This window comes from Condylura cristata, unplaced genomic scaffold (assembly GCF_000260355.1).
Source record: "Condylura cristata isolate star-nosed mole 26May11 unplaced genomic scaffold, ConCri1.0 scaffold00019, whole genome shotgun sequence".
NCBI lineage: Eukaryota > Metazoa > Chordata > Mammalia > Eulipotyphla > Talpidae > Condylura > Condylura cristata.
Window position 1 is genome coordinate 29,342,450 of NW_004567120.1, and position 11,642 is coordinate 29,354,091.

The following is an 11,642-nucleotide window of genomic DNA, read 5'->3' on the forward strand; positions in this document are numbered from 1 at the left end:
TCATTGGTTCAGTTGAATACAAGTATACGGGTTCATGCTAACAGACAACTAAAGTTGAGATGGACCTTAGCATCCAGGAACAATATGGCGAACAAAATATTCAGAATTATATCAGAGGGAAGAAAGTTGATAGAAAGAAAACGTCAGTGATCTGCAGAAGCACCTCCATAGGGACACATGTGAGTACTGACCTTCGTGTCTGTATGTGTTCCCTATCTAGGGATTTGCAAAGTACCATACAGAAAGAGTAGAGGTAACAGTGCCAGCATTGCCACATGAAGAGAACACTTGTTTTTTTTCACCATCGGATTGAAAAGCTCACCATGCATGGACCATTGGATAGAGTACACAGAAGGGTCTTGCCTCAGTGGTGAAGAACAGCCCTAGACTAAGCACTACTTAATAGTGCTCCAACTAATAAATCTTAAACACAAGCTCCAAAAGGATCAAACTATTCCTTTGAATCCCTTAACTGTATCCCCAAACATAATTCAAGAAAGTTTATAATACAGAAATAGACAAGTTAAATTTCAACACCGGTATCAATAACAAATTACTATATGTGATACTTTGTGTGGAACCAGGGTCTGGGGAATGCAGAACCTGTTCCTGATACCTCTTTCTTCTACACACACCAGCCCTTTCTTTCATTAGGGGTCTCTTGCTTTCTTCACACCTTGCTCCTCTGTCTTGCCCTCCTCAGTCTTGCTCCTTTGGTGTCTTGGGTCTCTGTATCTGCTTACCTCTCTTGACAGAGGCAGACAGAGACCCCTGACCAGAACAAGACCTTCAGAAAAGGGTCTTGTATAGGACAGCATCAAAACACATATCCCTGAGCACAGCTATTACAACCTTTGTCTGCTTGAGAGATAGGCCTCAGAGGCTCTGGGGTGTGGGGACACAGCTGGGGCCCCTATCTCATCCCCTATCCTGATGTTTGACTCTAGTTATAGACCCCACCCATTCCACTTCTCCCATTCCTGAAACATAATGTGGTGTCCAAACACATTTAGTAAATCATGTGAAGGGATGAGGGACTCAAGAGGAACAGAGCTGGGCCCTGCCCTTTAAAGACTTCCCAGACTACCACAAGCTCTTCCTCCCACGCATGCCCAGCTCTCCAAGCATGTTCTAAAATTAGATTGCAATCATGTTTGCATAACATTAGGAATATATTTTTAAAATGGAATAGTATCATTTAAATGAGACGAATATATACATTAATTACATCTCCAAAAAGCATCAAAAAAATGACTAGGCATGGTGGGACTTCAGAATAGCCAAGTGAGCACCTTGCCAAATCCTCTCCCCAAAATGAATGATAAAATACAAAATTGTCAAAAGCAACCATTTCAAAACCTTGGAAAGTAACATTTTATACACATTGAAAAATATCTAGAAAGAAAAAGATGCTAAGCAGCAGCAAGAACAGCAAGGTAAAATGGTATTTTAACTGGAGGTCATTCCTATGCCCCTGTTCCTTGGTGTAGTAATGCTGAGGGCTGAAGGACTAGAAATCTTGTACCTTAAAGGGGCTGCCCCACGTTGAACTTCTGCAGAAAAGCTCCATGGTAAATAACGAACTCCGGACAAATGATCAGGAAATGCCAGCAACACAGCTGCCTGTTGCTCAATGTTTAGTGCAAGCAACAGAGAGTCGTAAATTTAAAAGTAACATCTTGAAAATGAGACCGTCCTAAGATCCCATATATTCCAGTGAATGTGGAAGACAGTGCACATGTGTGAGCTGCACACAAGCGTGGAGATCATAGCCTCAGTTATCTGTTGATTCATGGCTGACCTTGAGGCCCTATACAAGTAGAAAGTGAAAAATCAGGGGAAATTTGTAAATGCCCAAACCCAGAATGAGTACCAACATAACTGGATTCCCTAGGAAGAGGGTTGAAACCTTACTGGTGGCTCCGTGTTCAGGCAAAATCTCTGACCAATAATTGGCTGATCACTAAGTTGTGATGACAAAAGCATGAACCTTAGGTAACTAAGCTTTAAAATAAGAATAAAAATTTTTAAACACAGAGCAAGGGTTTCATTTGTCACGTGCTATGGGGGAAATATATCTAAGCACATCACTAAAAAAAAAAAGGAAAATTTAAAAACAGTAAAAGATATCCCTCAACTCCTGAGATGGGATAAATCATAATCCAGAAATATCATCTAACATATCCAGCTTCTACAAAAAAATATAAAATATGCAAAAAATTACAGCCCATGCACAAGGGGAATAAGTAACCTAGATAGACTATCTCTGGAATGGTCTAGATGATTTATTTAGTCAAAAAGGACTTCAAATAAGCTATTATAAATGTGTTCAAAGAACTAAAGGAAATAATTTTTAAAAGAACTAAAGGATGGGGCCCTTCCTGGTGGCCCAATGGGTTAAGACACAGCACTGTAAAGCTGTCCATGGCTACTGCAGCCCAAGTTCGATCCCCGGCCAGGGAGCTGACCCACATGGCATAGCAGACCTCTCCTGTCTCACCCGCTGCTCTCCTCAGCAGTGTGTTCCACTAGATTGGCCTGTTCTGCTCCCTACTCTGTCTCTGGTGAATGCTCTCACCTCCCAGACCTCTGGCCTATACCCCAGTCCTTGTATGCATAAATAAATAAAAGCTTTAAAAAAAAACTAGGGGAATGTATGGTGACAATGATTCATTCCATAGAAAATATAAGTAAGTATGAATTATTAAAAATGAAATTCTGAGCTTAAAAGGTACAATACACTGAAATGAAAATTTTACTCAGTGGGATCAATAGCAGACTTACCTGGCAGAGGAAAGAATCAGCAAACTTAAGGATAGCTGTAGAGAGTTTATCCAGTGTAAAAAATAAAATACAAAATGATGAAGAAAACTCAAGAAATTCATAGCCTTGTGAGATACAACATATACATAATGCAAGTCCCAAAAGATGAGAGGGAAAAGGGGGCATAGTTGAAGAAATAATGGATGAAAACATCTCAAATTTGATGAAAAACTTTAATCAACACATTCAAGAAATTCAATGAATTCCAAATAGAACAAACCCAAAGATATTTATAGATAGAAAGATCAGGGTTAAATTATTGAAACCTAAGGAGAAAAAAACTTATAAAAAACAAGAAGAATATGATATTTCACAAACCAAGTAACCATATTAAGACTAACAGCTGACTTTACATTAGAACCCATAAAAAAACAAGAAATTGTCATGACATGTTCAAAGTTATGAGGAAAACAATAAAAAATTCTAGAAGCCAGTACTCCATGGCAACAGTTCTCAGCAACACTTTCTTCTTCTCAGCTTCTGGGTGTCCCTTCAGGTCTTCTTCTCTAAGGTGTGTGAAGGGAAAGTTGAAGTGACCTCTGATTAGACACTATGGCTGATGGAAAAGAGGATAACTTTGAAGGTATAAGCACTGACCGCCTTAAACTGGAGTTACTGGAAGAAACACATATGAGAGACTTAGCAAAACTTTCAGTAATTGAAATGAAACAAAAGATAGAAGAACTGGAAGACAAACTCACTGACGACAATGAAGGCAGTGAATGGAAAATCCGTTATGAGACACAACTTGAGATAAATAAACATCTACAAAAGCAAATTACTGCTCTCAAAGAGAAAATGGATAAAATCCAAGAAAATCCTGCAGATAGACTATCTTCTATTCGTGCCTACGAGCGAATGCCAGCAGAGGCCTTACATACCTTACTTAAACAGCTAGAAAAAGAAAAAAGAAGTCTTGAATGTCAAGTGAAAGCCTGTGCACTTAAACTGGAACAAGAAACAAAGGCTTACCAGAGGATAGATGATGAACGCCGTGTATGCCTACATGAATTATACCAGCTCTCTAACTCACACTCCGTTTCTAGGAGGCAGCAGATGGATCAAATGCAAAGACTGAAAGATAATGTAATGAAAACAGGAAAATACAATCCACCCAGTCAGAAGATCATAAATTGGAAGAAAGAACCAGCAAAAAAAGGCTACAAAGGGAAACCAACTTCCCAAGTTTGATTCATGATTCCAGAAATGGGTGGATTTTTATTTCTTACCTTTTTATCTGTAATATGTTCAACACATTTTTCAGGGAGTGAAATAGATAAGAGTTATTAAAGCTCTTTTTGCTCTTCTTCCAGAAGTGTCTTTTTCTGCGCCAAAGTAAATTTCTTAGTAATTTAGCTTAGTTTCAAAATATACTTTAGAAAGTAGTTTTAGTGATACTAAAATATCTAATAATAGTGTGTATGATTCATAAAATAACCTAGAAAACTTGAAGATTGACCTCACTACACTTGCTTTTAATAATACCCCCCTAATCTACTCTTGAAACCATGTAAAACTGGGGGGATGGAGGTGCAAACGCCACAGTCTGTGGGTCCTTACCCATATACTTGAAACTACAATTGCAGGACACAACTCAGGCTCAGGGTGCAACAAGTAACAGAGCTTTTACACAATGGATTGAGAGAGGTGAAAAATTTGGGAAAAGGAAAGTGGTAGCCTGAGGTACCAGAGTTATAGCTCTTAGCAAGCTGCCAGGTGTAGACCAGCAATAGCTAGCTCTTTACAGGTGTCAGGCATAGGCGGGGTCACACCTGTCAGCACCCATCAGCAAGCCATGTTGGAGGCAAGGCCAGAGGCAGGAGCAGCACACTGGCAGTGGTTTGCAGCAAAAATCAGACATGAAGTTCTCAAAGGTCTGTGAAGATTTGCAAGACCTCTCCAGAAGACAGTCTGTCTCTTAAAGTTGGCGGAAGTCTGGCTCACGTCCCTGTGTTACATATTAAAAACAACACCCCGGTGGTTTCAGAAATGAAACTGCACCATTCAGTCCTACCTGACCTATACTTAGGTTGGGCAGTCACAAGGAGCAGTGGGGGAGGAGTGAAGGGAGTGGAGGGTGGGAAAGTGGAGAGGTGGTGGGAGGGAAAGGGGAGAGGTGGGGGGAGGGATGGAGGGGGGGAAGGGGGTGTCAGATGGGGTGAAAGAGGTAGGGTGGGGTGGAGAGGCTAAGAGTGGGGATAGAGGGTGTGAGAGGATGCAGGACAGGGAGCGGGTGTAGGAAGAGTTGGGGTGGAGAAATACAGGGGTGGTTGGTGGGGGTGTGTGAGTGTGAGGGGCACGTGCGGGTGAATGGGCTCCTCTGACACTTTTTTAAAGATTTATTTATTTATGCATGCAGAACTGGGGTACAGGCCAGAGGTGCAGGGGCAGTGAGAGGATCCACCAGAGACAGAGTGGGGAGCAGAACAGGCCTACTGACAAAGTACACTGCTGAGGGGAGCAGCGGGCGGGTCAGGAGAGGTCTGCCGTGCCATGTGGTCGCCTCCGGGGCAGGCGGGAATCGAACTCATGCAGAAGTGGCTTAAACTTCTTAGTGCTGTGCTTTAACCCGCTGCGCCACCAGGGAGGGCCCTGGGCTCCTCTGACACTTATAGCAGCATTGCTACTGTATTGGTTTCTAATTGGTTGTTAGCTGAAAATGTGAGTTCACAAAAACATTTTTCTATTTTAGGCTACATTGCATTCATTTTTTTAAACCCAAGGTTTATAGAAAACTTCAAATCAAAGATATTTTAAACTTCCACTTGGAACAACATATTATGGAAATAACCTTCAATTAGGAATCTGCCATGGATTTATGATATCTTGGGCACACACACACACACACACACATATGCCTTCACTTCATCTTTATTTCCCACACCTGTAAAATGACAGTGGGAAAGCTGTGGTGCCACTTCTAAGGTTTCTTATCATTCTAGAAAAATAATATGTGCTCAAAGACAAGTTACTGCCACTTAGCACTTGATGATTTAAGTCATTCTGTATTTTTATTAATCCGTAATGATGACCTCTGCACCAAAATTTGCGAGTGTTCACAGTACTCAAGTCTAGAAATGGGTATAGAATGAGAATAGGAGAATGGCTCTTTTAAGGCCTATGAACATACATATAATTTATTTGTCCAACTTAATAAGTGAAATTATTAGGCTTTATACTATCCTTCTTAGTATTAGCAGCAAATTAAACATTTGAATATTAGTAATAGGGGCCCTCCCTGGTGGAACAATGGGTTAAAGCATAGCACTCTGAAGATATCCACTGTCACTGTAGCACCAGTTCGATTCCCAGCCAGGGAGGTGACCCACATGGCACAGCAGACCTCTCCTGACCAGCCCGCTGCTCCCCTCAGCAGTGTATTTCAGTAGATCTGCCTGTTTGCTCCCCACTCTGTCTCTGGGGAATCCTCTCACCCACTGCACCTCTGGCCAGTTCTTGTATGCATAAATAAATATATCTTTAAAAAAAAAAAAAGAGTTCCAAGCACACAGACTGGAGATTTGTGACTGCAGTGATCTGAGACCTCACTCGGGTGTTCTAGATGGAGCAGGATTAAAGTGCCCCTCCCCCCTTCCATTTAAAAAATAAATAAATATTAAGCCACAGGTTTCCAAGGACAGGATCCCTTACAGCCCACTGGATCGGAGAACAAGCTGTGAAAATAGCAAAACAAGCAACATCAAAGAGATCTGACTTTGAAATAATGTTTTTCTGTGAAGAGGGCACCTGCATAGCCAAGAAATTCCCATAGCTCACTGGAGAAAAATGCCGGCACTCCTTGCCAAGAAATTTCTCCAAAGGGCAATCCAATGCCTTGATTACACATGGGAAGAGTAGACTTAAGTAGGGACTCCAAGAGCCCACTGCTGACTTCAGCCCTAGTGGGTTGGTCAATCAGATTCACATCAAGATGGTGTCATCAAAGCAGGCTTCTCTTTGTTCCTCGGTTGAGGCTTCAGACCCAGTAGGAGGTGAGGAGGATAGAGGGAGAGAGAAAGAGGAGAGGAGGAGGAAAACAAAAAAGAGTGAGGACCACAAGTGTTGGTGATGATGTGGAGAAATTAGAACTCTTATGTGTTACCAGTGAGAATGTAACTAGTGAAGCCACTGTGGAAAATGATATGGTGGTTCCTCAAAACATTGGACATTGAATTACCATATAATCCAGCAGCAATTCTATTTCTGGGTATATACCAAAAAAAAAAAAAAAAAATCAAAGCAGGATTACCAACAGGTGTTTGTATGCCCCTGTTCATAGCCTCATTGCACAAAGTAGCCAAAAGGTGGTGCTGTGGTGTGGACAGTTGTAGCCACACCCCTCCTCCCAACAATTAATGTTTAAATTCTAATTCCCCAAGCTCTACCTATTAGTAGGTGACAGCCTTTGGGACACTATTAGGTCATCAGTGTGGAACCTTCATGAATAGGATTGGTACTATTATAAAAGAGATACCACAGAGCTTCCAATCTCCATCCACCGTGTAAGGACCAGGAAGAGGGCCTTCACCCAACCATACTGGCATCTTGATCATGGACTTCTAGCCTCCAGAAATGCGAGAAATAAAATTTCTCTTGTTTATAAGCTACCCATTCGGTGGGATTTTGTTATAGCAGCCGAAATGGATTAAGAAGGGTAGCATACCAAGTGCCCATCAACAAATGAATGGATGCCCAAAATATGGTCCATATCTACACTGCAATGTTATTCAGCCTTAAAAAAGAAGGCAATTCTGGCCCTCCCTGGTGGCGCAGTGGGTTAAAGCATAGCACTGAGAAGCTAAAGCCGCTTCCGCATGAGTTCGATCCCCGCCTGCCCAGGAGGTGACCACATGGTGTGACAGACCTCTCCTGACCCACCCACTGCTCCCCTCAGCAGTGTACTTCATGGATCTACCTGTTCAGCTCCCCACTCTGTCTCTGGTGAATCTTCTCACTGCCCCTGCACCTCTGGCCTGTACCCCAGTTCTGTATGCATAAATAAATAAATCTTTTTTTTTAAAAAAAAGGCAATTCTGGCCATGCTTCGATATAAAGACATTATGCTAAATGAAGCAAGCCAGTCACAAAAGAATGAATATTACATTTCACTTATATGAGATGCCTGTAGCAGTCCAACTCAGAGAGACACCAACTAGAATAGTAGTTGTCAGGAAATGGCGTTCGTGGTCAATGGGTAGAGTGTCAGTTAAGGAAGATGAAAAGTCTTGGAAATGGTGCTGGTGATGGTAACACAACAATGTGAATGTACTTAATGCCACTGAATGTACATGTAAAATGGTAAAATTTTGTTATGTATATTTTATCACAATTAAAAAAAATCTCAAACAAACACAGAATAGAAAGCAAATCTCACAAATTAATAAAGGACATGAGGGAATTCTGTTGTTCACTTTATATCATCTTTATAGTATCATTGATGAAATAGTAAATGCTCTCCTCCAAGACTGGAAACAAATCAAAGATGTCCATTCTGTTCACTTTCCTTGAATATTGCAGGGACGGCTCAAAGCCAGTGCAATCAGGAAAGGAAAAGAAATAAAAAGTATCCTGATTCTATTAGGAGAAGTGAAACCATTTTGTTTTTTGGTAGACGATGATCATCAATATAAAAAGTCAGATGGAATTCACACACACAAAAAAACTAGTAGACTAATAAGTGAATTTAGTGAGGGTGTGAGATAAAAGCTAAATATAAAAATAAACCATTCCTAATACAAGCTGTGAAAATGAAATAAGGAAGAGAGCATCAAAAGCATAGAGTACTTAGAAATAAATTTAACAAAACATGTCTAAGGCTTATATATAAAAAGTATGAAAACATTGTTGAGTGAAATTAAAGATCTATATGAAGAGAAATTCCACATTTTGAATTAAAAGACCTGTTATTGTTAAGATGGCAGTCTTACCAAACTGATGTATAAATTAAATAAAACATAATAATCTAATAATCCCGGCATGCTTTTTTTTTTTTTTGCAAAAATCGACAAGCTGATCCTAAAAGGTTCAAGGAAACACAAAGGACCCAGAATAACAACAACAACAACAACAAAAACTGTAAGGAAAGAGTCAGTTGGGGCCTCCCTGGTGACGCAGGGGTTGAAGACAAAGTGCTATCAGGCTATCCACAGCCACTGTGGCATAAGTTGGCTCCCCAGAGAGGGAGTTGACCCACATGGCTGGCAGACCTCTCCTGCTTCACCTGCTGCTGCCCTCAGCGGTGCATTTCAGTGCCTCTGCCTATTCTGCTCCCCACTGTCTCTGGTGAATCTTCTCCCCCACCCCCATGCCTTTGGTCTATACCCAGTTCCTCTATGCATAAATAAATAAACCTTTAAAGAAGAAAAAGTCGATTGGAGAAGTTTCACTTCCATATTTCAAAACTTACTATAAAGTCACAGTTACCAAGATGGCATGATAGTGACATAAAGACAGAAATATAGATCAGTGGAACAAAGTGGAAAGTCCACAAATAAACTCTTAAATTATGGTCAATTGATTTGTGACAAAGATACCAAAGCAATCAATTGGAAATAAGAGTCTTTCAGAAAATGGTGCTAGGACAAACAATATATCCACAAACAAAAAAGATAAATTTATCTTTATCTCACATCATACACAAAAAATAAACTCAAAATGCATCAAAACTAAAATAAAAGCCAAAACTACATAGCATTTAGAACTAAACATAGGAAAAAAAAATCTTTGTGACCTTGGGATAGGCAGAGATTTCTTAAAGACTAAAAAGCACAATTCATCAAAGACAAAATTGGTGAGTTAAACTTATCAAAATTCAAAATATATACTTGAAAATACCAGTATGAAATGAAATGGCAAGCCACACACTCTGAGAAAACATTTGCAAATCACATATCTGACAAAGGATTTGTATTCAGAATAAAAAATGAAAAACTCAATAATAAGACAAATACAGGAAAAGATTGAACAGACATTTCACCAAAGAAGATATATTGGTGGCTAATAAACTCAACATCATTAATCTTGAGAGAAATGCAAATTAAAATCACAGTGAGCTACTACTATAAATCTCTTAGAAGGCTATAATAAAAAAGATAGATAATAACAGATATTGACAAGGATATTGAGAAGTAACAACGCTCATATATTGCTAGTAGAAATGCAAAATTATACAGTCACTTTGGAAAACAATTCATCAGATTTTTTAAAGTCAAATATAAATTTACCATATAATTAAATGATTCTACCCCAATATCTACCCTATAAAATGAAATGAAACTACATGCCCCACAACGATTTTCACTCAGTTTTCAGTGCAGCATTATCCATTAATAGCCCAAAGGTGAAAACATATAAAATGCCCATATTCTGGTGGAAAAGTAAATAAGATATGGTATATCCATAAATGGAATTTTATTCAACAATAAAATGAATAAATATTGCTATACGCTACAACATAGAATGCAAAATCATGCTAAATCCAAGATGCTGAATGTAAAAGACCACAGACTTCAGTATTCCATAGACATGAACTGCACAGGAAAATAAAAACTATGGAGACAGAAAGTATATTAAAGTTTTCCTGAAGCTAGGGGTGGGAACAGGACTTAACTATAAAGAGGAAAATGGGTCTTACTAGGATGATAGAAATGTTATCAAAATATATTACCATGGTGGTTGCACACTCAGTACATTTATTAAAGGTCACTGAATTGAACATTTACACTCGGTGAAGTTTATGGTATGTAAATTAAACATATCATTAAGGTTTTTCTTAAGCTTACTTTTTTTGTAAGTTAAAAATAAAAGAAAAAAACATCCCTAGCATCCAAAAAAGCAAGAACTTATCACTCATAATGAGATCAGTCAATCAAAATTGACCCAGAATAGGGGTCTAACACATTGGCAGACCAGGAACCTTCAAAGTGAGTTTAACTACTATTTGAAAGAGACATTTCTCCAAAGACATGCAAGGGACCGATGAAGCCATAAAAAGATCCTCAACATCAGTAGTCATCAGGAAAATGTGAATCAAAACTACATTGAGAGAATATTTCACACCCACCAAAATAACTATAACCAAAAAAGACAGACGAAAACAAGTTTGGACCAGAATGTGAAGAAACTGGAAGCGTCATACATGCTGGTGGGAAGGGAAAAAGCTGCGATGACACTGGAAAACAGGTTGCCAGATCACTACCATAGATCTTTGCTTTGTAATTTTGCTTTTTTAAATGTGTTATATGTATATGACTTTATTTAGACAACATTCTTATTTTATGTAATATTTCTTGATATGAAAAAATTGCAGAAATGGAGTTTAGGAGGAGGCAGGGAGGGAGGGATGTGGCCAACAAGGGATCCTTGGGGTGATAAAATCTCTGCATACCTTGACTATGTCAACACCAATATAATGATCTTATTTGAGTTTTTCAAGATGTTACCATTAGTGTTAAAGTACATGAAGGGTAGACAGGAGTTTGCTGTGTTATTGTTTCCATTACATAAATCTACAACTATTTCAAATTAAAAATTTAATAAACTTGTATAATTGATGTACAAGGACCCTGTTAGTCCCTTCAGGCTGCCTTAACAAAATACAATAGGTTACATGACTTACAAACAGTGGAATTTTATTTTGCCATATTCTGGAGGCTGGTAGTCCAAGATCAAGGTGCCATCACAGTTGGGTAAGAGCCCTCTTCCAGGTGCATAACTGGCACTTTCTTGCAGTGTCCTCATAAAGTGAATGAAGTAAAGGGAGCCTTCTAGGGTCTCTATTATGACCCATTAATGAATTCTTGAGGGCCCTTCCCTCATAA

General features: G+C 39.3%; 1 protein-coding gene across 1 annotated transcript; it reads left to right on the top strand.

Annotated features, from left to right (window-relative positions):
* The first annotated feature begins 3,375 nt into the window (after positions 1–3,375).
* On the top strand, positions 3,376–11,642 carry CCDC169 (coiled-coil domain containing 169). Its single transcript, XM_012727116.1, has 2 exons — positions 3,376–3,982; positions 11,632–11,642. The coding sequence occupies exons 1-2, from the start codon at positions 3,376–3,378 to the stop codon at positions 11,640–11,642; spliced, it is 618 nt and encodes a 205-aa protein (XP_012582570.1).